Raw genomic sequence first — 27,216 nt, forward strand, 5'->3', positions numbered from 1 at the left:
TAAAAGTTTTGAAAGGCACGACGGCTAGCGCAACCGCCAGCCCTGCAGACGAGCAAGGGCTCGGAGTTATCACCGGGGGCTGAGGGGGATCGGGGGCTCGGGCAGAGGCGGCTCCCCCCGGGCACCTGCCGGGGCTGCGGGTCCCGGGCCCCTTCCCCGCCCCGGGGCTGCGGCTGCCCGTCACTGCCGGGGTGGCACGGGCTGCGCTGCCCTCGCCAGCTCCGCTCGGGGGAGCGTAGGGCGGCTGCCCGCGCATCCATCCATCCATCCATCCATCCATCCATCCATCCATCCATCCATCCGTCCATCCATCCGTCCGTCCATCCATCCATCCATCCATCCATCCCTCCCCCGCACGGCCGCGCTGTGCCAGGGCGAGCCCCGCGCTCCCGGGGCGAGGAGCCGCTGCCGCACGGGACCACCTTAACGGGGAGCAGCGGGGCGGGGGAGGAATAACGGAGATGAAAAAAAAAACCACAAAAAAATAAAACAAAACAAAAATTTTAAAAAGGAGGAAAAAAATAAATAGAGAAAGGGCGGAATAGCGGAAAAGAAGAGCGAAGAAGAAACGGGTCACCCCGCCGTGCCGCGGCTCACCTTCGTTGCCGGGGCGGGCGCTCAGACGGCCGGCAGCGCCGAGCGCGGCGCGGAGCAGCAGCAGCAGCAGCAGCGGGAGGAGCAGCAGCAGCGGCGGCGGCGGCAGGCGGCGGCGGCGGTCCATGTCGGCGGGGCAGAGCGCAGGCACAGCCGCATGTCTCCGCGCCGCATGCCACCGCTCCGCGCCCGCTCCGCGCCGCCGCCACCGGCCCCGGCGCCGGGACCATGCCCCGCGCCCGCCTCCGCGCTGCGCCCGGGAGGGGCCGCCCCCGCCCGGCCCCGCCGCTGCCGCCGCCGCCGCGCAGCCCCCGCCCCGCTCCGCGCCCCGCCCCGCGCCCCGCCCCGCCTGCCCACAGCGGAGCCTGCCCACGGCCCGCGGAGATGCCCCCCTAGCCCCGGGAGATAACCCCGGGTCTGCCCTCAGCCCCGGGAGATAACCCCGAGCCTGCCCTCACCTCGCGGAGATGCCCCGGAGTCCGCCACAAGTCCCGGGAGATAACCCCGGGCCTGCACTCACGCCCGCGAGGTGCCGCCCGGCCCAGCCTCGTGAGATGCTCCCGAGTCAGACTAACCCAGCCCCGGGAGGTTGCCCCCTCACCCGGAGCAGGGCTCGGCCGTAGGGCTGGGTGACACGAGTCACGTAACTCGGGAGCCTCGGGTGGGCTGCAGCCAGCTAAGAGCCGGTCGTGTCAAATTACCGGGCTCTCCCCGGTGGAATGCAGCGGCAAAGCAGCGGTAAAAGCTCGGGAGTTTCAGGCTGCAGCCGTGCAGGAGCGAACGCCAGTTCCATCGTTCGTGCCTTGGCTGCCCGCGGTGACAGCCCGCACCACGCGGGGCAACACGTCCGGCCCCAAGAGCGGGCTGGCTCTGCCATCACTAAAGCAAACTGGAGCAGGGGCCTCCCGCCGAGAGCCTCTCTCTGTAGGAGTGTGTAGCTCTACTCTAGAAGTTGCCGCGTGAAATGAGAGGTTTTTTCTTCATATTTGCACCTTTCCTTCTGCCCTTGCAGCCCGTCAGAGGCCCCAGAGTACCTGTCAGAACACAGAGCAGAGAAACAGAGCTGCTATTCTGCTGCTCTCTGGGGGAATCACTGCAGAGCGGCACTTCCCAAGCTTCCCCTTCTGCAGATCGTTTTTTTCAGAATATGGACAACTTCCTTCCCAAGTGACTCATCTCAGGTCTCCAGAGTCACCCAGCATGGTTCTGTGGAAAATGGGAAAATATCTGAATAATACTGAGGTCAAATAAATATTTCACTCCAAACCAAAGCTATGCATCCTCTTAGTACAGAGGCTGGCTCTGAATGCATGTGCTGTCTGCACAGGCAGCAAGCAACAGGATGGGAGGAGGACAGCCTCTGGCAGCAGATGTGGAACTACATCTTAGAATCAACATCAAAAACCTTTGACAGCAGAGAAACCGATCCCCGGTGTTTCACAAACCAGTGTGGCAAACATCTGAACAGCCTCCTTCTTCATGGTCCTGTGTGTCCTGGTGTCCTCAGGGTCAGCAGTGCCAGCAGGACAGCTGGGAACTGCTACCACCTGAGCTCCAGGTTCATCAAACACAGAATCACCAACTTGCTTCAGCAGTGATGCAGCTTCCCTGCAGCAGAAGAGGAGGTGCTGGACTGGCTGCAAGCCAGGGCCTGTGCCAAGGTCTCTCCTGCACAGTATTGGCACTCCCCAAACATCTGGTTTAGCTCTGTGCTGTACTGAAGGAGTTGGAGATGTGTGGAAGCCAAAGCAAAGCAGAGACAAGGCTGTGAGAAGTCATCTCAGACAGGTTCCTGGTTCAGGAGAGCACAGGGGAGGACATGGGCACTGAAAATTAACATGATATTAATCTCCTTTCCTGTTTCCAGGCTTGATTATTCAATCAACCAAATTAAAGAATCATCAAATTTAATACTGTTTGTTTCATGTCTCCAACTCTTCCTTTCACTCATATTTACCATCTACCCAGTTTCCTCTGTGGTCAGACTTCCAAAAGATGGAAAAAATGCCCAGAGCTCTTGAGCAGGAAACTTGCAGGGGCAGAGGGAGGAGCAGGGTGCTCTGGTCATGCAGTTAACCAAGTATGGCCCAGAGAAAAACATCTCCTGTCCTCCTTCATCCTTCTCAAGTCTCATTTCACCACACCTTTCCATTCACTGGACAAAAATGTTTTTCCATAGCAAGAGGACCAGAAATTCACATTTCTCAAAATATAACTTCCCCTAATATTAAAAACTACTTTGCTTTAGTTTGAAGGGGGTTTTTGCCAACATTTTCCTCAGCTTTTTTATAATACACAACTTTTTTTTCTTTGGTGTATCTCATACAACAGAGATACACCCTTAAAACACTACTAAGTTCTCAGGACTACTAGTTCTGAAGCTGCATCTTTCTTTCATGATTTCAGGTCTTTTTTTTTTTTTAAGGTATGAGAAAAAGGTGAAAGAAAAAGGGTAAAGAAGGAACAAATATGGGGGGTGGGGAGTGGGGAAGAACAAAAATGGCAATCAATCCAAAACCCAAAAAACTTCTGTTTTCAGTTAGTGGAAAAAAATATTTCCAAAGAAGGGACTTTATGAGGTTACTCATAGCAATCACTTTCCAAATTTGTAAATATCTCAGCATCAGTGAACTCATCTCATATAGGAAGAAAAGTATAATGATCAACACAATCCATATAATACAAATCTTAGTATCAAACTTTCCAGAAAGAAAACCTCCCAAGTGAAAAAATGAATAGCAGAAATACTTGGAAAAATTTGAAACAAAGAATGCATTTTTTAAAAACCTCACTAAAAAAACCCCACAAACCTGGGAAAATTCTCAGCAGGAAAGAAAGATTAAATTCATTACAAATTTCTCACTAGGCTTTTTTCTCTGTGACGCACGTTGTGTTAGTTTTGTGCAAATTGCATGTTTACTCTATTAAGAGTAATTTTCTGTGAGCTTAAAGGGCACCTTTGAAGAAAGAAAATAGCCTCTAGTGGCATTTCTACATAACCAGAGTGCACATGGTAATATCTTTGCCCTAGCATCCATAAAATCCTTCTGGAGAAACACATAACTATGATTTATGATTTTCTGCCAAGCCTGGGCTTTAATTTCTTTAATATATTGGAGATCAAAATCCTTACTAAACACAAATTTTATCTCTTACATTTTTCTTTTGTAAACAGGGAGGTGACACATTCTGTGATTGTATAATGGAAAAAAGAAATCATAACACATGGGCAGAATGCTCCAGATCCCACGTTTGCATACTAAATAGGAAAACAACTTTCTGCCTAATGAAAAAATGCTACAGATTATTAGGAATCGCCACAGAAGTAATCAATCAATTTATCCAATGAACTGGGCCACAGCCTGCTTCCAAGAAGCTTTTTAATGTTTATGGCTCTTGAGTGGCATCGTTTAATTAATTGAATGGCACAAAACTTCTAATCTTAGAGATTTAAAGTATTTTCCGTGAAAACAAACAAAAAGAATTAATGACAGGTTCACTACTCATAAAGAAAGGTGGCTGGACAATCCCCCATTTATTCAGGGAGGAGGAAGAACAATGGTCCCACGTGATGCCTCGCCTGTGCCTCCATGGGATTGTTGGGAGGCGTGAGAACATTTCCCCCTCAATTTCTGGGATTTATTTATGCAGGTTCTTGTGTATATATATATATATATATATATATATATATATATATATATATATATATATATATATATATATATATATATGCATATATGTGTGTGCATCTGTTTTAATATTAACTATTTAGTGTTCAGGTAAAAAATATTAGAGATGGAAGCATTGCTGCTTGATGGAAGCAATGCTTGAGTTCATCCTAAATCTGACATGAGCCACTCTTGGAGATGGTGACCAAGGAGGAAAAGCTCTCCCACGAGCCACCAAGTAGATTTCCTTGGTTTAAATATTCTTTGGGAGAGGTTTTACAGCACAACTCAGAAGTCTCCTAATGCACAGTGTCACCCTGAAAATGCAAGCAGATGAGGAAATGCAGGATGTGGAAGAGTAAAAGGCAGGATGCAATAAAAACAAATGATAATGAAGTGTGAAAAGTTACTTTAAATAAGTCATGTAAAGCTAAGCTATAGCCCTTTCCAATCAATACTTACATAATAATTATGTGAAAATCCAGACAAATGGATTAACTAGACAGCATAAAAAACTCAGCTTTGAGCAGCAACAAAGCTGAACTTGTAATTATGAAACAACTGCACACCAATCCCATAATGAAAAAAAGTGTGGAGATGGAAAAGGGTAGAAAAGCAAAATGCAAATGCATTTGAGCTGCAAGTTTTCCCCATAAAGCCTGAATCGTTTGTTAAAAATGCAATAAAAAGGTGACAGTCCAAGCACTTAGACTGAATTTACCTATCTGTAAACAAAAATCTATAGAAGCCATAAAAGAAAAGCCTCACCAGCGTTACTGCCAGTTTTCAGAGAAAAGCAACATTTATGTGCAGGAGAGAGTATTGCTACCATGAAAGAGCTTGCCAAATTTTAGCTCTAGGATGGAGCACTTACAGTAGAAACCCATGAATCCTGTAAAACCAGACTGTATTATGGAGACACTGGCAGACCTCCAATGAGGTGCATAATGATAAGTTTGATCAGTTTTCTTTTCTTCTTGCAGGTCACAAAGAATGTTCAGAAATTTCTTTTGTAAGTCCAGAAAAAAAAGACAGGCAAGAATTGAAATTATTTCTTCTCAGTGCAAGGCAGGGTTGGACACAAAATAGGCAGACACATTTTAAAATAAATATGACAGTACTTGTAATACCAGGGATCAACATCCAATCTGGGGAATGCACTTGGAGAGCACACGGGCAAAATTCTGTAATCTGGTTGAGCTGGATTGGAAGAATTCCCTTGTCTTTGCAGAGCCAGGCTTGCACACTGACAGCAAAATAGGTCGTCTATTTTTGCCAGCTAAAAAACAGAGAGAAACACTCATGGCCAACTGCAATTTTAAACAGCAGAATGCAAACACTCTGAAGAGTCTGTGTTCATAACATGTGAGAACTCCTTAACAGTTCCAATTCCACAGGGAACTTTTTGCATTTATTTGTTGATTATCTTCTTTTTTTTTTTTTTTTTTTTTTTTTTTTTTTTGCCTCGGTGAAGAATACCTGAGATTCTTCATTTGAAGAGACTCTTCAAATTAAACTTCTGTCATTTGCTGCTTTTTCCTCAAATCACCTCACCTCCTCCCTGGTAGTCAAAGTTTCCTCCTCTTCTGTCCCATGGAACTGGCAGCACCACATCTGTCCACATCCAAGGAAGCATCAGGGGATAGAATAAGAGGGGGGAAAGACCACAAAGTGGAATTATCTTAGAATCCTCCATTTCACATGCAGCATCAAAGCATGAAATCATTTCATACTAATATTGTACATATTACATTCATAATTATTGCTCACAATGGCAAGGTGGGTATTTGATTGCATGTTGTACATATGGTTACTAATTCCCAACTAAAGGCTTCCACCCAAGAGGAAAATCAGATTTCAAAAGGGGACAACCATGTTCCAAAGACTTGTTCCCAATTCTGGTGCCTTCATGGAGACAGAGAGTTCCTGTTTGCTTCAAAAGCTGCTTCCTTCAGGACTTTGGGGAGAGCTTGGGAACTGAGGACAGCAGCATATGCAATAATTAGCTATAATTAGCTATATAATAGCTATATAATTAGCTATATAATAATCAGCTATTAGCTATATAGGCTCAGAATTTGTCAGGGTACACAGGTGCTTCAGAAGTTCCTCCACAGACAAGTTCCTCATGTGCCCACTTGTACCAACATTTCTCAGCTTCCAACCACAATACAACAAAAATACACCAGAAAAGCCAAAGCAGCCCCTAATTAGAGCCCCCCAAAGCATCCTTTCCCCCAGCTGCAGCCAGCTGGGTGCTGAGCAAGTTCTCAGCAGTCACACCTGTGCTGCTGGATGAGCTCAGCTTCTGTGAAACGTCCCCATCCTCCTGACCCATCACCCCAGCACACCCTGTGCGTGCTGAGAAGCTCTCCAGTCTCCCAGTGTTTCCTTCTTGATTGTAATGAGTTAATTACTTTGCCAGAAAGCACGAGGTGGCTTTTTTATTAATCTCCTCGGCCACTTGGGCAATGAAGAATTGCAGTTTCTGCAGAAGGCTAAGCTAACATGATCTAAATATTATTCTTTATAACTATTAGACAACACATGCAATAAATAATTATGGCTCATTAGTATTCTCCCAGCCCAACTGACCCATAGCAGGACATTCTGTCAACCTTGGGTCAAGCAGCCCTTATCCATTAAATGGGGTATTTTATGATATTTTAGGCTTTCCCCTCCAGTCCTACAGCCAGCTGCAGCTCTGCAGTGAAGGATGGAGCTCCTTAACCTTTCTAACTCACCAAAGAGGGTTGGAAATGCAAACATTTCATATTCCGAGCTGGAGATGTGCTGTATATGTCAGTAGAATGTATTACAAAGATTTCTTGTCCTCCTGAACATGAAAAAAAGCTTTTCCCACTGCAATATCAGATTTGTTTTATCTGAACTAAATTTTCAATCTTTAAAACTTCTTTATTCATCAGGGTTATTTTTCATGAGACAGACAGTTCATGACTTAAATGTTGGCTTTAACATTTGCTTAAAGAAATTCTCTCATTTCTTTGAGCTGTCATCAAAACCTGGAAGAATGTGTGAGTTACTTTTTTTTATAGCAGAAATGAAGAAATTCTCTGTCATTTGTGTTACCAAACTAAAGTTGCTGGAAAAGGTTTACCAGCATTGAAATGAGTCATCTCTCTAGAGATTTTAATGAGAGAAATTAGCCAGTGAGTACTCAATCATTTCCTTTGGATGCATCAGCTTTGGAACTGGGAAGTTGCAGCAGGATTAAAAGAAAGAAGTAACAAATAATTTGTACAGTATGGTGGGGGGAATTTATTACAAAGGGTTGCAGGATTTTCCTAAATGAATGCAAGGTTCTAGCTCAAAAGGCAACTGTAGAAAATGTATAGAAAAAAAGACCCATAATAAAACAAAACCAAAAAGGTCCCCAAATTATTGGAAAAGCTGGAGACCATTAGCAGAAAATAGTCCCCATCAGTTCCTAAGATGAACTTACACTACTGGCAAGCTACGAAACTAAAAATCCAAAACCCACTAGAATCAAAGTGCATTTCTTGAGAAAAGAGGACACTCATCAAAAGTGACATAAAATGAGACCTTTACAAAAACTGAAGAAAAGGAAATGCCTTGCAGTGGATCTGTGAAAGAAATTCAGGGGCTTGTCAGGGGTGTGGAGGGAAAGGCTTTGCTGAAACCCAAGCTGTGAAACCCAGGGTACTCTGCTAGGTTTATGGATGTGCTCCCTTTAATGGGACTTTGTTTTAAATAATACTTTGCTTTAAGATGGCAGCTGAGTGAATTATTACCCTTGCCCAGGAGAAAACAAAAACTGCAGCATTTACAGAAGTAAGAACCCTGGGATAAATCACAGAGAAGTGGAAGGAGGAGCAGAACCTCCATCCCTGCTTAAGGATGGAGAACCTTGCAAACACCTCCAGTAGAAAGTGCAAAAGTCTGTGACCCAGAGAAGGAAAAAAGGGTCAGATCTTTTATATTATGGGTCCTGATTGTTGAGTTGGTTGGGAGTGTTGTTTGTTTGTTTGCTAGTTGGATGGATTTTTTAAATTTTTGTTTCTGTTTTTTTTTTTTTCATTTTTAAATTGAAATCCAAGTTATCACCTACTTTTAAATAATTAAGTTTTATATCAATTTCAGACCTATACATGCTGGGCCACCTGCCCTTTTGTTTTCCTTAAGAAGACTGTAAAAGATTCTTGTGAGCTCTAGAATAACAAACAGCATTTTCTATTATTTTATACAGTCTCAAATGTTTTGTCTAGAATTAAATAATCAAGCCATGCTGATTTTGCCAAGTTTTTGGTTTTTTGGGGGGTTTTTTTTGTTTTGTTTTGTTTTTTTTTTTATTAAGCAATCTGCACTGGGTTTGTTAGATAAGCAAATATATTTATATTCCTTCCACATATGTTGTCTGATTTCATGTTAGCCTTTTTGCCAAGGAGGTAAATAGGTTTCTTGGAGACTTCAGGAGTTTAAGCTTATGACCTCCCAGCTTTTACAAGAGAAAACAAAAAGTTGCTCACTCAAATGTTAGGAAGGGCACTCCATTTCTAAAGGATGTTATTATTTGAGTTGGAGTTGTAATGGAGCTAAGCCACACCTACTTAGAGAACAGGGCCAAACATTGCTCTTGCTTACAGCAGTTTAAATCCTTGGAGGCCTTTATTACTAAGAAAATTGAGTAAGATTTCAGTAAAATCAATTTTTAAAAGCACCAGGAGCTTGCTGTTGACCTCAGCTACAGCAATCTGTGCAGCTTTGCTAAAACCTGCTCTCTCTCTCTTAAATCTGACTGACGCCACTGATGAATTGTGCTGTAAAATTTACTGTTTCAATCCCTTTAACGCACAGAAGCTGCTGCTGCTTGTGTTTCTGGAGTGCCCTGTGAGATGGAAGGGCGAGGTTTTCCCAAACTGACTGCAAGAATGCAGAATTCTCTTCTCTCTGGCACCACGTCTCTGCTCCTTTAGCACTTAGATTAACCCCCAGCAGCACCAGAGATGGAGGGGACAGCAGCCTGAAATGTGGCACTGGAGCAAACTGTCCCCACCTCTGTCCCCTCACAAAGCCCTGCACAGAGCTCGCAAGCCTGTACCTGTTATTCCCCTTGCTTTATATGCAGTGATCTGGTGCTTTGGAGTTTTATTTCACAATTTTTGTTTATCATCATTATTATTATGATGGCATATTTGACAATGACTGTAGCACCTAGAATGCCTCAGGAATCCAAGCAAAAATTATTTCACACCTTCAAACTTTTCTTCTTCTGTGCACCCTCAGAAGCCTTTCAGACTTTTTACCTGACACAGCCTGAAATAAATCTGGGATTCCTGCCTTGGTAATGAGGTAATATTATTTCCATTTTCAGTTTTGGGGGTTTTTCGGCTTTTTCCTCCATGAAGGATTGCCCTTGGTGGCACATCAGTCACCTCACACCACCAGACCGAGCAGCAGTACTGAATATGCAATATTTAAATATCTTACCCAATAAACACCTATCAATAATGCATATCCCAACTCCCAGAGTAGTTTCATTTTTTAACATGTCTCTGTTTGCCATCAAATCACCATGTGCACTTTGATCTTGCACACTTGACACATTTTAACAGACAGAAGGAACAGAACCATCAGTTCTTTCTGGCACCATCTGGGGTTCTTTTACAGATACTTTCTCCCTGGCTGCCTAAAGCTCAATTCAGCTTTGTTTTTTTGCTTTTTTTCTTTGCACTTTTCCCCCACACCATCTTCCTGATCTTCTTTGGCTGGCCTCAGGTTTCTTCACAACATCACCTTCCAAGCCCTTACCTTTGTCACACGTTCCTGTGCTGCTGCAAAACTCAGGAGAGGTTTTTTTTCCCCCCCTTCTATTCTCATTCTGCTCTAAGTGCACTGCAATTACAACAGGATATGAACTATCCTGCACTGTTATAGATGTGTTCAATTTTCTCTCTTTTAGTAGAAGTCTTTTCCCATCACTTTGGCCTGACAAACGTGACATTCACACATTGATTGTATATGTCTGCTTTACACAGCATAGCTAATGACTTTCCCTTACCCTGACTTGAATTCCAGATTAGTTTTCCTATTGCTGAGCATCCCATTCTGTCAATAATTGCAGGACAATTATCTCATTTGTGATTTTTTTCCCTCCAAATGCTGAACAAATCTGTGAATCTTAGAGAATATGATGCAATAAATGTAAGGGTTTTAACTAATTCTTCATTCTGGAGACTCTCCTCACTGTGTCTATCAGCCTGCAGACACCCCAATGACTTCTGCATATTCTCAGAAGGGAATTCAGTTTGCCTTCTGCATTGCCAAATACTCAGTGTCCTCTGAAAGTTTTTATGGGGTGCTGTGACACAAGTGTTTCAAAATTTGAGCCTTAATCTTAAAAACCAAGACAGAAAATAAGATTTCTATCATAAAGCTTCACCACTGTTTCACCTGATTCCTCCATCACTTGGAGCAAGAAATGCAAGAAATACTTTATAAATCATGCTGTTTTCTAGAGGCAGAGGCCAATAATATCACAGAAGATTTTCCTTTTATCTCTGGGGGATCTCAGACATCATCTCCTTTGCAAGGTGTTATTTTGGGCAATGAATCATGGATACCATTTACTACCTTACACAGCTCTTCATTTTGGACTTTCAATCTTGAGTGTAAATATCAAGTCCCACTTGAACTCCCCTGGCCACTTCTGTTGTGGTTTTTTTAAATTAATTTTTTATAGGCTCTGAAATAAAAAAGAAAATACTGGTATTACTGAACTATGGATATATCAGATAGTCACAAAAGATGGGAGGGAAAGGTGGTCTTCCTGATTTTTAATCTCTCCATTCCATGTGCTGAAAATTATCCTGATTTCTTTCCACTAAAGAGTACGGTAATGCCCTGAAAATTAAGAGATGCAGAGTTACCTTTGATCTGTGTTTCCTTTCTGGAGCTTATCTACCTTAGCCTGAACAGACAATGCAATTTAGCAAAATAATATCTTCAAATGATTTTTAAAAATTTCTGACAGCAAATCAGGACAACTGTAACTAAGTAATATAGAGTTGAAGCCTGCATCAAGAAATACAATATTTAAGGAGTTCCCTAAAGTAACATAGGATGTCAAATTCAAGGTAGGTGATGTAAAATTCAATGCCAGGATTGTGACTTTGGTGTTTCAGACTCAGGAGGCACAATGGTAGTTCTGGCTGTTGGTTTCTGCATTTCAGAAACCTTGTGGTTTTGCCTAATATATTTTCCAGTATTTCTTTCCCATCAATTCTTTGTGCATTCAAATCAAAGTACATTAATAATGAGAAAATATAAATCCTCTCCACCCCTCTCCTCCAGCACTCACAGAACCATTAAGGCTGGAAAGTACCTTTAACATCACCAAGTCCAATTATTTTTAAAAATAATAAACCCAGTGAAAGACTGAGGCAACTTCAATTTACCAGGCATTTTTCTACTTTGTGGTAAATAGAAAAATAAGTGTAATGACAACGTGACAGATGGTTTTCTTTGTGTAACAGAAAATAGGGGATAAAGAGATTTGACTGAGAGAAATCAGGACTCTTTTTCTCTCATCATGTATTTTGGGAACTGTAGGCTTTTTGGTTTAAGGTAACCATTTAAATATTGAGGACAGAACTCTCAAGACATTTCATGGGTCAAGAAGATGAACATGACTCCATCAGAAGCAAGGAATTTGTTTCAAATCCACTACTGAAGTTAAGAGCACATTGGAAGGAGGGAGGCTTAAAAAAGATCTCCCAAGAAATATGAGTGTATTTCATATTTATCTCCAATGGAGGTTGCAAAGTGACACAAACATCTCTGTGTTGTTTCTGTGTCTCACTCAGTTTTATTGCAGATCAATCACAGAATACTCTCCATGCATAAATATATTCCTGCAAGTGCTTGAAATATAGATTTTTCCATTATAATTTTTCAATTCCTTTTTTTTTGTGCTACCTTTGCATCGTCTTGGTCCTTTTCACCTCACTCTCAGAATTAAATTGGTGCCTTTAGGAGTTCCTGATTTCACAGGAAGGAATAACTGTCTTTCATAACATTTTTTTCATTTCACCACACCTCCCCATCAATACATCCCTACGGGTACAAACATGAATATAGACAGCACATATAATCTTATTCTTTTTTCCTTTTCTTTTTGTTTTTTTATTTTTGCATTATAGCAGTGTCTGGAAATACCAGCCAAGAACAATGTTAAAGCTCCATGAGAATACAGTCCTGAGCCATAAAGTCTTTGGTATTAAGCAAATAAGATATGCAAGGAATTCAAGAGAAACAAAACCTAACGTACAGATAGAAACTGGATCAGGAAAAATCCCTTCTCTGCCTCTTTCAGCCCAAAAAAATCACTGGGTCTTTCACCTTTACTGAGAACAACCTTAAGCAGATGAAGCCCTTGCTCATCTCAAAAGCTCAAGGTAGGAACATTTCAATGGAAACAAAAATGCCAACATAGGCAATATGAAAAGGGAAAACAGTGCTTTGATAATACCTCAGAAGAAAAGATTTTTCAGAAGAAAAGAATGAGGCCCAAAGCTTTGGTATGTATCTATAGCAGGGTCCCACAAGGTTCTGCAGTTGAGCAGGGAGGACATGGGGGGACGTCAGTTTTTGCTCACTGTGTGGTGTGAAACACCTGCCAGGTGATGACTGCCAGCCAAAGAAGAAAAGCTTCAAAATTCTGGTTGGAACTGTTACTTTTTCTTGGTAAGATATCAGTATTTTAAGTGGGACAATGAGGGGAAAAAAACTGCTTGATGAACTTTTACTGCTTACCGTGAACTGATGCTTGGTACTGGCAAAGATCATTTGCAGCAATTGGCAGAATTGAAAATCTACCTGCAGAAGTAGATTTGCCAGAAAGACTTGATACAGAACTGCTTGTTCCTCTGCTATTATTCAATCCAATCTAGTGCTTCTTTTACATATCACTGAATATTTTCTGGAAATCATGAGCTCTCATCCAATATCTTGTTCAAAGCTCACATTGGGGGGACCTGGTTCTCTGGAAAATCACACCAGTTGCAAGCTGAACACTACAAGAGAAGAACCCTTATGATAAGCCAAACAATACAAAGTTAAAACCTTCACCACGTTATACATAGAATTTTTATTTAACTGTAAAATTTTTGCTATTAAGGACTTGGGAAACATTGCTTAGACAAATTTGTTAACACAGGAGAATTGTTCTGAAAAAGAAAAATAAAAGAGCTGTCACTGAAAAAAAATTAAACTCCAAGAAAAACTGGATCAGAGAAAAGGGGAAGCAAAAATAAGGGAAGAAAAATGGAATAGCAAAGTGAAACAATGTCACTTGGGGTGGGATTGTTTCTGTCATTGCTCCTCCATCTTCCTTGTTCACTTCCCAGTGGGTCTCTCCAGCTGTCATTTCTCCATGAGAAGCTATAACAGAAATAACCAAATTTAATAAATCTGGAGAAAACTAAGGTTGTACAGAAATAGTTAATCCTGGAAGAATTAGCAGATGTACTTTTAATGGTGAAACGTGGGCACTCAGGGAGAATTCCCAGCCACAGCAAAAAGGACTGGAATTTCAGCCACTCACCACAATTGAAAGCCATCAGGAAGCAGCCAGCTAACTCTGAGCAGGCAGCTCTGGTCTGTTGACACCTTTTTTTTGGAGAAGTGGATACCTTTACCTCCATCTGATTTGCAGCGAATATTAATCAACACAGCAAAGGTAATAGCCAAAAAATCTGTACTCATTCCATCCTCTGCCCCTCCATTCCTACCAACTGGTGTGCAGACGTGCCTGACCCTGTGCTGCTCTGCAGGGCTCTGGGCACACAGCTGAGGGATGTCCCCCAGCCCCAAGCATTTGAGATGCTCCCCACAGGAGTAACTCCTCTGGCAGGAGCTTTGAGCCCATCCTGAACGTGTCAGTCCTTAAAACCAAATTCTGTGTCTGCACTGGTGCAGATCTGGCCATGGAGAGGTCAGATCAGCTTCAGGCTGCTGCTTCAAACACTCCTTTAATGGGCAGCTTGTGGCAGCAAGGACAAGTGTGTGCAGAAATCTGAGACTGCACAGCTTTGCTGAATGAATGCCATCCTGAGTCAATACCTCCACTGTTTACCTTGAGAAGATGAAAATCAGATTAAACTCCTGAGGTTTTTTGGCAGATGGAACAATCTTCCCCACAAGGAACGGGCACGGGGAGTTTGAATCTGTATTCCTGAAATACAACAAAGGTAGTCAATTAATTTGGAGAAATCACTATCAATTTCTAAACTTCCATTGAGATACCATAAATAATGCTTTGCAAGCTTATTAATTTAATAGCTCTGATATTCATTCTGTTTCATCATGTGTTTGCCAGGCTTTTATTCATTTTGATTTGTTTTTTCCTCCTCAAATGTTATTTTAAATAGCTCTCGTGAAATAGCTGCATAATAAGTGTACCCTTTTGTTCTTCTTCAAGGAAGCTCAGCAAAAGCATAACAAATAATAAAGCTGATAAAAGGATACATGAAATGCCTACCAAAATCCAGGTTTTTTTCTGATGCAAGTCCCATTTAACTTCAAGCTAAGACATCTCTCATCCTGAAAAGCTGTTGGGAAATGGACAGAAGCCAGAGCCAAGCAGTGGAATTCTGGTTTTACCCTCCTCATTCTACCCTTCTGACTCTAAGTGTGCAATATAATAATGTGTTCTTTGGCCATCCAGCTCGGAGAGGTAAGAGGGCCCTTTCATGGCTTTCAACTTTGTCGGGTGAGCAAGAACTAAAATGAGTTGTTAACAAGAAAACAGAACACAGAATGATCATGGCAGAATCTAAAATAGATTATGACATTTATGCTCACACACTTATATTTTGGAGAGTGAATGTGACTGAACAAGGCAATTATCTCTAATTAGGAGGGGCTAGGGTCATTCCATTAATTATGTCCATCACAGCTAGTTAACAATATTGATTAACAAGATAAGAAGCAGAATAAGCCATTCATCCCTGAATAGGGTTATTATAGATTTTCTAGTGAATTCCTGCAATGTATTTCAAAAGGAAAATTGCAGAATTGGAGGTGCCATAATTCCAACAAAGCCTGATTTCAAACAGGCTCTTCTGAAAAACATTCCTGAAACAATCTGCTTTTGTTAATATGGAATAATTATGGAGCTAAATAAACATACGAGAGCATTCCATAAGTGTGCCTGACACACACAGGGAAAACACTCTTTGATCCTTGAAGCAGAAAAAATTTCAGGCCCAAACTTTGCAGAGCTGAAGACAAAGACAAATTAAAATCTGATTGACTGCAAGTGATTAAGAAGAATGCAGATCTGCCACAAGAAGTCCTGGACTAACTTGGAAGTGGTTGCCTAAGAATGGCTCAGTGCAATCCCTGGTTTAACTCAAAAACTGTCAGTGGAATCAAATTATGAAATATTTTGTCTGTGAGATGCTATGAAAGAGAAATACAGACATGTATGTTCACACTCGCAGACAAACTTGCTCCTCCTTCACATTTTGCAATAAAATCCTCAATCTGTAAGAAGTCCTACTATTTTCAAAACAAAAAATCAGGTTTCTCCTGCTTTTTTTTCTTTTTGGGTTTTTTTTTTTTTTTTTTGTTTGTTTCATGTGCATGTGTGCTTTGGGGATTTTTTTTTTCCCTTCTGCATTCTGTCACAACAGAGTGATTGATCCCCAAGTTTGGTGGCAGGAAACCAAGAGGGTATCAAACGTCCGTGGTGCTTCTGAAGCGCCGGTGCCAAACTGCAAATTGGAAACGCTCTCCTGGTTGCTCCACCAACAAAAGAGATCCTTGATGTGCAATTCCACTCCTCATCCCTCTCAGGCAGCTGAGAGGAGACAGCAGCAGCAGCAGAGCATGTGCCTGATTGTTGGCATGTCAGACAGACATTATTAAAAACAGTGGGGGCAAGAAGAAAGATGAGAGGGAGGCTTTTGCTGCTTTGTTCTGATGCCTGAAAGCTCATTTGGGAAGAAAGGAGTTCCTGCATGCACTGACATAGATATAAGGACTTGATGCAATGAAGGCATCCAAACTTTCTCTGTGTGTTTTGGATAATGACATATTCAGATATTTTCCATTTTATATTAAAAGAACACATATGCTAAAGTAATCTGATTTAGAAACCTTTGTTCCTATATCTTAATATCATATTTGTTTTCGTCTCTCCAGCCAAGAAACTATCCCAGAATTAACACAAAAGCAAACTTATTCTGACCCTGTGTATAAAATACAAGTTCTTGGTCAGGTCCAAAATTATCTTCTCATATTCACTGCTTCAAAAAAGGAATACAAAAAATAATGCTATTTAGAACATAAAGCAATTACTAATTTTAACAATAATATTTAAATTGCTCTCTAAATGAAAACATTTAAGAAGCATTTAACTACAGTGCTCACAGAAAAATTAAAGCTATGGTTGAGCAGATAACTACTATCCTCATTCAGCAAAGAATTAAACTATCTCACAACACCTGCTCTAGACCAGAGATGATATAGAGCAAACACTGAGGGGGAAAAAAAAAAACCTTTCTACTTTAAAATACACAATTCCCCCCCCCCCTCCCCCCCCAACTTTTGTTTTGGTAGACAAATTCTTCAGGAAATTTTAACACTAGAAATATGTTTTATATGTAAACGTGAAACATCAAATCATGCAGCCAAGAAAGATATGCAAAGAATTTTACATGGACTGTCAGAACTTCGATAAAGAATTCAGAACTGACTTTTTTCAAACCTTGATACTGTGGTGTTCCAGGAAATGCTGCAAGTCAGTCAGTGAGCTCCCCAGCATTCCTATTTTTTACTTATATATGGAAATTTCTGTCCCCCCCCAGAAAAATAAAATCAGTAAAATACAGATTATCATCAACATCTTGGGCAGTTGTCAACACTTCACCAGTGAAATTGCATTTCTTTAACATTAGTACTTTTGATGATGATGCAGACAAAATTTCCAAATGACCTGAGAAGGTTCCAGAAGAGGTACTCCCTTGAGATGCTGTATGATAAAGAGAACTGAACAAATGAAAGCATGACTAAACTTAACTACAAACCTCAGGATGTGGAGATTTTGAGAATAAGCTGTACTGGAATAAAATGTTTCACATTTCTATATGAAACACAAATTTGCTTTACAATTAAAACATAAAAGGCAGAAATAGGGAGGATTTCAAGATTACAAGAAGTTTAAAAGACACCATTTCAGATCTACTTTAGGGCAATGATGATGGTTTCAAAAGGCTGTAGCTGAGACTGGTTCATACTAAAAAGCAGTTTCACCATGCAGAACTATGATCAGAGAAATTACAACCTCTGTGGTGACTCCTTGTGAGCATCAGATGAGAATTGAAGATTTTGGGTGCAGATGACAGAGGGAAAACTCTGCCAGAATGCTGGGAACTTATGGAATAATTCTAAGAGTTAATGGTAAAACTTGATTAAACTATGCTGTTGTTTATGGATCCTAATGCTTTCAACATTACAAAGCACAAAGCAAAACCTTTTTTTCCTCATTAGGCACAGAATACACCATTTCTAACCACTTTTCTTGAATGCCACAAGATATAAACTACAGTGTAACCACATAGTTCTTAAATTTGCAGTAAATACCCCCTTCTTTGAATTTCCTGGGGCTGAATACTCCAGTGTGTCTTCTGTGGTTAAAATCTGTAATGTGTTCTCCTTTCTATTCACTTCTTTCTCTCCCTTTGCAGTCTTTGAATCTTTCTCCTCTAAACATCTGCAATCTTACAGCTACCAAGACCTTCATGCTTCTGTCAACAGAAAGAAGTTTTGACCTGAATCAAGTATAATTACATCAAGATTTTTTATTCTTATCAGTATATTTATTAAAGAGCAGCAGATTTTGTAAGAGACTTTTTTGAAAACATATTCCAGCTCTATGGCACAAATATTTCTATTTCAGCTCGCATTGTCCTGAAAAATGTCAGGTTTGCAGAAATGAGTGGAATTTCATCCTTGAGATTTGTTCAACAAGGACCATGAGTAGTGGCTCAGCATCCAAAAAATCAAGCATTTGTGCCTTCAGTTTGATTTGCAGATATTACAGAACCCACTAACTGTAAAGTCTGGAAGCTTTGTAGGACCAATGCACTTAAATCAGTGCATTCCTGTACCAACAGGAAAAGCACAACAACGCTAAACTCCAATGAGGAATGAGAAGCAAAACAAAAAAGGACACGTTAAATAAATTCTGTAACATGTCAGCCCCTCTACCTATCTCATGATACTTCTTCACAGATTAAGTAATAAGCATCTGCTTATCTGCAGTTGCCAGGCTCTTTAGTTTCCAGTTATCAGGTCCTCTGCTTCTGCCTCTCCTTCATGCTCCTGCAGTGTCCTCCCTGTGCTTCTTTGCTGCTGTGACATTTCCCAGAAAGAACAGGCAGGTATCAAACCCCCAACTGCACTTATTCCTATGATCTGCTGCTCAGTACAACAGCAACTCTGAGCAGTTCTAACCTCCAAACAATCAGGCAGAGTTGTCATTTGTATCCTGACTTGCTGACAAACTGCTTGGCCATTTAATGCCCTGATTGCAATAAAAATCTTTGTTAGGTGAAGGAGTTGTCTGCTTTAAGCAATGACAGAGCTTGGCAGTCCCAATTCACTGTTACTACAATGCCCACCTCCTCAGCACGGTGTGAGGTGAAAATGTGCATACATGGAGAAAGAACCAGTACAGTGAGGCGACAAAGCTGCACAGATGCCAGACTTTGTCAGGAAGCCCAGCTGCACAAGGCCATCAGGGCTCCCAGCTTCTCCCAAGCTCCAAGAAAAGCAGGAGCTGCTTGCCAAGCTTTGCAGAGGCTGCCCCAGCTTTAAGGGATGTGCCAGTGAGCAGCCAGGTGATGGAGGCTGATTCACACTCAAATATAAACCTGGGGTGCTGTGCCAGGCCTGTTCCAAGGCAGCATTGATTTGGGGCCTCCTCTTTCCTCTACATCTCGCCCAAGGGAAAAAAGGAATTGTCATGTTCTGAAACGTGGCCATAAAGTTGGGCATCTTCTGTCTGGATGCAGATGTAATGATAACCAGGGATATGTTACTTTGTGTTCAGGGAAGTCAAGATTCACTCTTGAGATTGGACCCACAACTGTCTTTAGTGCATCTGAGGGAATTCCCACCAGCTGCAGCTCGAGTTACCACAATTTTATACTGGGATACAGACATGGTCTGTGAGACACAGCAGGCAGGTGTGTAAGATCCATATGGCTTATCCTCCTAAGCCTTTTCTAAGAGGTGAAATCTCAGATGCACCAAGAGTCCCTAAGGGAGCTGAGGTTTGTTTTGTCCCTGCTCATCAGCAACACTACAGAACGTCATGTTCCACCATAGGGAACTGCAAGGACTTTTTAAAAATGGATGGGTCTGGAACAAAATTAAGCCAGACAAAAAGCATAAGCACCAAAAGCCCCCAGAAGGCAAAAGACCAAAATGCTCCCAAGGCTTGTGCCTTGTCCATAGCCAAGCATCTGCCACCAAGACTGAAGAGCCCTGAGTGACAGTGACCCTCTTTGCCTTTCTGCACCTCAGGATAGATCAGACAGAGCAGCCAAATAAAGTCCTGATCCAACAGGAGCATTTAGTGACTCAAATGCTCATTTTCCCTGACCCCAAGGTGATTATACTCCTTCCACCATGGCTCAAAATTATATTAGCAGCTGCCAAGAGAGAAATTAGAAGCACATATGCTTAGGAGATCTATAGATAATTGTGTCCCACATTTTACATGTCACACCTAGAGTCTGCCAGAGAGCCACCACATTTGTTATTAGCTCTGACTTCTTCACACCATGCAGAGCAGGAAGTGTAGTGAAGGAACATTCTTGTCCTGAAAGGTTCTTAACCCAAAAAATACCAACAACGAACACTGTGAAGGATTAAAATCTCAGTTTGCTCTGAGGCAGAAATCAAACACTTTTTGTGGTACAACTCCACTTTTTTTTTAAAGCAAAACTGCAAAATTTCTTGTCTGCTTTGTGCAACTGCAAGATTTGTTCCTCACTGAACCACAGTGACACCTTCCAAAAGTTCAACAGTCTCCTTAGCTAATTTTCAAATTTTCATAAATAAAAGTGGAAGCTTGCTACACCTCTCTCTGGGTTTTTTCAAATCTGGAAATACAAACATGAGTTTCCAGATTTCTTCCCATCAATAATTTTTTTTCAATATAAATTTACTTCAAGAATTTTAACTTGAATAAATACAAAAAACCACTTGGAATTCTTGAGGAAAGTATGATAAACAGTGAATTTTGATAATCTGTGTGGTTCAGTCAGAAAAAGCACCAGCCATGTGAGATGCAAACACTGTCTGCAGTGGTGCTATTTGCTCTGTGAATCCAAATGAGCCCATTTGCAAAGGTTATCACAATATTATTTAATTACCATTTCTGATACCACAGAAACCCTACACAAGTCATATAGCTTAGAATAATGATGATCTAACAACTCTGGTGAAGGGTTCACAGGGCAGCAAGTTTAAGTCACCCAGAGCTGGTCAATAACTGATTTCAGATTTACAATTTGTGCCCACGTGACACTTTGGTCAGAAAAACAGAGGAGCTGCACATTCCCACAGTGACAATGCTTTCTCTTCTGTGATAATCAACTTAGAAGTAACTTTTAATTACACAATAAGGTCTTGGGTAGAGGTCTGCAAAGCCTCAGGCAGATCCAGGTAACTGTAAGCCCTGCCACAGGTGGTAGGGCTTTGGCAGGTGTGATTTAAAATAAACTTGTACAACAATATAATTATTGTGAACATAAATTAACTCTCCCTAGAACAATCAAGTCCAAGAGACACTTGGTCAGAGAACTAAAGAAGGAAAAAATGGGGAAAGAGAAGTTAAATAATGGGCACAGGAAGAGGAGTGAAACCGTGACTAACACAGTGAATAATTTATCAAGGAATACTACACCTGAAATGATTCTCAGAGAAAAATTTCAAAACTTCTTCCTGAGCAGGCAATACCATCAATACCCCTAAATTATAAGTCTGAATCTCTGCCTGTCTTTTCTCTTTTGTGACTCCTGTTGCCTGCAGCAAGTCAGGTGTGGACAGTTACTGCTGCCCTGAGTGGAATTACTCTTTGATGAGATTTCTTATCCACAGACTGAATTAAAGAACTTGAGCTTGCATTTACAAATAAATCCAAGAATAGGCATGTCATTCCTCATGGGATATTACAGACAATGATTTTTTCAAACCACTGGGTATAACCAAATCCACTCTAAGAGGGGAGGGAAAAAAAGGGCAGCATTGTTCCTATTGCTTCATTATTCCTGCAAGAAATTATCTTTCCCAGCACTGATTCCGTCCCCTGTGCCAGATTTGACAGGGAAAGCAGAACGCAGTAAGTTTGTTTTAGAGCTGCTTTGAGCAGCCAAAAATCAACTACATAAACAAACCAAACAAAGTAGGTAAGAGAATGAAAATCATCCTAATTCTTATTGCAGAGATAAAATCTTTTTGTTTACTTGTGACAGAACAAAACTTTTTGTCATTTGTTTTTCATTAGTACTAAAAGAACATGAAATTTTAAATCACAATTACACACAATCACAGCCAAACTGGGACTTTGAGTCTGGATGATGCCTTAACTTCAGAAATAAGAAATCATTAGGTTTTGCAAAGAGGAAGGTTCCACACATACTGAAAGCAATGTCTTTGTTGGTAAATCCACATTTCTACCCATCTGCTTTTGTGAAAAACTACTAATTTTATTATCTGGGTATAATAAACCTTGTGATAGAATTTTCTCCTCTCTGAAAAACTTGAAGTATTGGCATTAATGACACTGATCACCATCTTGCATGTTTTTTACTGGAAAGAAGGAGAGTAAACAGTTGATGCGACTGTGATGGGGGAAAAAAATCAATTCTAAAACTGGACACAATCTGAGCTTGAAAACAAAAAGATCTGACAGGGAAACAGCTCTATACAATTAGGAAAAATCCCTTCATTTCTGTTAATGAATAATATGTTTTACTGTTTGGGGTTTTATTCTTCTTTCTAAAGGAATCAAAGGGAAGCTTATTCTAGGGAGCTCGACTTGAACTTTAACAGAGTTTCAGAAGTTCAGTCTTCTTGTGTGTTTACTCCACCAAGGAAATGTTTTCCACTTAAGCAGCACATTCATCTAATTAAATTAAATTAATCCATTCTATATCCCTAAGGTAGAAAGCAGCCACATTTTCATTTATTTATGTGTTATTTTCCCTAGATTCTGAAACTAGTGGCAAAAAAAAAAGGAGTGGAATTAATTTTGAAGATGCATCTGATTTATATTATTCCTTGCAGCAAAACTATTCCCTTTCCATGGTTAAAGCTGCTTCCCTGATACCTCCCATCTGCAAGGGAAAGTAACTACAATTTTTTCCTCTTTGAGGGAAAATGTTTCCAGCAATCTCTCACTTTCACATAATAGGATTAAATAAAAAAAGAATTGGAACTGTCATGAATACTTCCCTTTTGAGGACTCTCACCAAGTTCTGGACGTTTCCCTGCCTAAAAGTTCATAATGTGCTAAACTAATACTGGTGAGGATTTTCTGTTCCTTCAAGAAAAGAGACAAAATATATGCTGAGTTACACTCTGAAACCGAGTTAACATTGTGCCAATTATAATTGCTACTTCTCTGACGTGGATAAATGTGGTTTATTATGATGTCTTGCTGCTTTTCCTCATATCATTTAGATAACGTTCCTATCTCCTCAGTTCCCTCTCATCATACATTGCCCATAGAAAAGTGCAAAGGCAATCTAGATGTCAGATTATCCTCAGATCACAAACAAACAAAGAAAATAAAACTGTTAAAAGTGTAGAGATGCTTTTTTTAAGATTTCTAGCCAAGAGCACTGTTAGAACAAAAAGGAGAAAACCTCTCTGTGCATTGCAATTTGTGGGTCTCTGAGAAAATGCTCCACCCTCAGGTTTCAACTAATTCAAAATTAACTGTGTAAAAAAACAGGGCTTGAATTCTCTGCTGCATCAATCCCACCTTTAAGTTCAAGTACAATTGATTTGATCCTCCTAAAATCATCACCAATTTTGGTGCTGCAATTCATTACCCTTGGTCTGAAGCCATACAATGGGAACCTTTGTTGGAAAGGACTTTTTGCACGGCCCTTGCTCAGGGTACAGCAGATCAGTGAAACCTGAATTGGGCCAATGGCTCTGGGCATGGATTGGAAATGCAAGGACTGTCAGGATTTATGTTAAATTTTTGCAGAATGAACAAAAACTTGCCATTAACTCACAAGTGTTTTCACTTTGGGTATATCGTGTATCTTCCTTCTCAGCTATAAACAACGAGGTTGCAGCCACATTATAATTCATGCGCAAAATATTTGCATTTTTCCATAAATGTGTTTCAGATTTCATCCCGCGCACTTCAGTCTGGAGGGTATCTATATTCTCTAGACCTCATTATAAATTGAAAATATGCACATTTTCATTTTTATCCAGCCAAGCTGTTTGTCCACACCAATATTCATGCTCAGATCTGGTGGAGTGATTTGTCAATTTACATCAAACCCAATATTTGTAGCTCATTTGTTTTTTAAGGAATAGGATAGGGGTTTTGCCAAATGCTTCCTGAAAGATATTTTTTGTAAATTGCCAATATTATTTTTCAAGCCCCTAAATGGTTCCACAGTAGTCCTTATCTGATGAACAAGTGAAAATATTTCTTACATGTAATTAAATATTACATAGTTCCAGGACTTACCATGGAAAAAACCCAACTTTTTCTGAAAATACAGTGGTTCAGTCACATCCTTACTTCCAGCCAACTTTCCTCTCAACACGAACACTGATCACAGTTCACTTCAAACACTCTGAAACAGGAACCAACAGCAAAAATATACCTTCAGATCCCACTGGAGTTAACAACAGTTTACAGCACTGTGAAAGTTAAGAGAACCTTCAGTCTGAAACAAAGAATGCTTGATTTTTCTGGCATTTCAAAATGTGGCTTTTGATATAAATGATTTGGTTACTGACAGTGATGGTTTTGCTTCTGTAAGTTAAACAAATAGGCCTTGCTTTTAGGGAAATAAAAGAGAAAGCCAATATCATTACGTTTGCTGAATTTGTCTTGTGTAGTTATTAGTCACTGCTAAAAAGCAGCCATTCCACTGTAAACTGACAGAAAAAAAACAGAGAAATGGAATTGAATTTTTGTCCAGTAGGGCCTGTATAACTTTATGAAATTTTTGAAAAACTGTTTTTCTCTAATGCAGACAAATAGAATCTATTCTATCATTTCCTGATTCACAGCTGCACCTCACAGACAGTACCTTGCATCACTGCTGAGCTGGGAGACCATTGGCAAAAACTTTCTCTTATCAACTCCCTTGTTCAGGGGCCAAAGATAGAAGCAAATGAAATTTCTTTAATTTCACTGGAGCATAACTCCAGCACCTGCTGGAAAGAGCCACAGCAGCAGTTTAAGAGGTGTGAGCATTAAACAAAGATGCCACATCCACTTTGTTCTGTTGACAAGGAATAAATTAGAAATGAGAGGCCAGAGGTGTGAACTAGTACAGTTTGTACTCCAGTAACATTTTTTCTGTTAGATGCTGTATGCTAATAGTAAATATTTTACAGTTTTCATCAAAATCTCGCTACAAATTCCCTCAGCTATAAAAACCAAAGGAATGGAAGCATATACAGTTAAAAACCAAAGTGTTTTAAGGCGTGTCCAGCCTTTTTTCCACTCTGTTTACTCAACCATAAAAAAACCCAAGAGGATCAGGTAGCTCATTCACCAAAATTTGCAAGATCAGGACTTTTTGTATACGCAAAGCTTATTCAAAGCTCTTTCTTAGATACATTTGCAACATCAAAATTACACTACAAGAGTAGAAGAGGATCCTGATCTGCTTTATTGATTTTAAAAAGTGGCTGTAAGTGAACATGGATATCCTTAAGTCATGTGCTTTCATTTACTTTGTGTGCTTTTGTACTCTCAGAAAACAAATGCATTTTACCTGATTAAAGTAAAAAAGGGCATCCAAACTATCCAGTGGTGAGCAGATTCCCTCCTTCACTAAACTACACAAAAGGCCAAGACAGGAAGTTTGTTTTCCTTCCCTTCAGTTTGATTTTATGCTTACAAGTCTAACTCTTGGCAGAAGTTTAGTTAATAAAAGCTGAGACTTTTCCACTTAACAAGCAGACTAAGAACTGTGCCTTTGAATGGGTGTGTGGGGTGTGAATTCCCACTAAATGTGTCCCAGGAGGGGCAGCAGGTGTAATTCTTGTGTCTTTCTAAATGTCTTTGGAGGCAGGATAGCAGAAATGACTGAATTTTAGTATTTCTAGAAAGCTGCCTTCACCCTGCACAGATAAATTTGTTTCCAGCAGCACCACAAGCTTCTGCACCTTCCAATGATGAAGTTTCACCTCCTGAAGAAGGCAAAGAAAGCAAAGAGCAAATCAGTTTAGGTTCTTAGTCCCAAATCTAGACTAGGGAAGGCTTTCATACTCATTGATGGGGTTTAATGAACAAGAATTTCAGTTTGCAGACTCTTTCCAGTGTTTATGAAGACGTTTATGAACAGTTGACATTGAGCACTGTCCAGGATGATACCCAGCTCAAACACAGGGGGATGAAGTTGGTGATGGTGCTCATTGCACACCACCAAAGACCATCCCAGCCTGATGCAAGAACAGACTCACTGCCACAACTACAAGCTGTGCTTCTTCTCCTGGAGGACTCGCCAATATCATATTGCTCTTCACAGAAGAAGAGTTTAAAGACAACACCCAAGCACAACTCCCCTGGTATGCAAAGGCTTCTTTGCATTGTGTAAAGCAACCTTGAAATGACCCACATTCATAGTTACACCATTTCAAGAGTGCTGTACACTGCCAGAGGTCACCAGTATAAAAGGGGGGGTGTAGTGATGCCCCAGAATTCTTCAATATTATGGCTTAACATTTCTTGTTCCTTCCATTTTTGAAATACAGCACGTGTTATTATAGCTAGTTATATCTGCATATTACAAGCAATTACTGGGCAAAGTGCTTTTCTTTGTCAAAGTCACTGGCAAAACTTACATTATCTTCAGAGCAAACAAGCCGAGATCAGATCTGTGTGCACTGTGAAAGTGAAGCGTGCTGCAAAAAAAGGGAGATGGAAACCGCATTAATTTAAAACACGTGCTGCTAAAAAAGAGAAGCACAGCTCAAAGGCTCGTCCTAATATAATGAAACCTGACTTCCCTTCAAAGAACATATAGAAAACTTTTCATTTCAACTCTCAGCATAAATATTTGGTAAAAAACCTAACTGAGGGCTTATTGTCATGTTTCTGAAACATACAGTTTTTCACTCTCCATGGTTTATGTACTTAAGGTATAATTTATAACTTTCAGGGGTATATTTGAATCATAAAGAGCAAAGATGACTTTATAGCTATTTCATTGGTTTGAAAACAGTGCTTCACTCAGGTTTATAGCCCATTAAGACAGTGTGTTTTTCCTTGTATGATCCCCTCCTGTGCAGTACTAATTTAATTTCAACACTATGGCTTGAACACCACACATACAATTAGTTTCTATCAGGAATGAAAGCTCTTTCACTCAAAGTCAAATTATAAAAGGTCTACCTAGCAGGATGAACTGATAATTTCAGATCAAGTAAAATGAGTCAAAGCTCTATTTTCAGATGTTTTTTTCCTAATTCACTTGAGCCAATCTAAAAATTTTATAACTTAAAAAACAACTTTTTTGCTGTTAATATTAGTCCTCAACACATACTGAAATTCATTTTTAGCCAATAGCAGCAGCTATCTACATAGATAATTAGAAAATATAACAAAGCACTGGTTTACAACTTCGCCAATGAGCTCTCCCCTCAGGAAAATTAAATAGTAGTGATATAACTAGTGTAACATAAAGCACTC

The 27,216-nt window shown here is 40.5% G+C and overlaps 1 protein-coding gene and 1 long non-coding RNA gene across 3 annotated transcripts in view; both read right to left on the bottom strand.

Moving 5' to 3' along the window:
• EPHA3 (EPH receptor A3) overlaps window positions 1–913 on the bottom strand; it is a 171,328-nt gene extending 170,415 nt beyond the window's left edge. The window contains exon 1 of one of the 2 annotated variants that reach the window (XM_074531577.1): window positions 598–913. In XM_074531577.1, the coding sequence (XP_074387678.1) occupies window positions 598–721 (124 nt within the window). In that variant the 5' untranslated portion in view covers window positions 722–913. The remainder of the gene's footprint in view (window positions 1–597) is intronic. The other variant, XM_074531571.1, reaches the window with a different exon arrangement.
• Window positions 914–13,393: 12,480 nt separating this feature from the next.
• Window positions 13,394–26,431, bottom strand: LOC141728308 (uncharacterized). The gene is made up of 4 exons (XR_012579224.1): window positions 26,370–26,431; window positions 24,034–24,142; window positions 14,377–14,475; window positions 13,394–13,682 (listed from the first exon to the last, which is right to left on the bottom strand). It is a non-coding gene; the product is annotated as an uncharacterized LOC141728308 (long non-coding RNA).
• Window positions 26,432–27,216: the final 785 nt, after the last annotated feature.

The sequence above is a fragment of the Zonotrichia albicollis genome, chromosome 2 (assembly GCF_047830755.1).
Source record: "Zonotrichia albicollis isolate bZonAlb1 chromosome 2, bZonAlb1.hap1, whole genome shotgun sequence".
In the NCBI taxonomy this organism is placed as follows: Eukaryota; Metazoa; Chordata; class Aves; order Passeriformes; family Passerellidae; genus Zonotrichia; species Zonotrichia albicollis.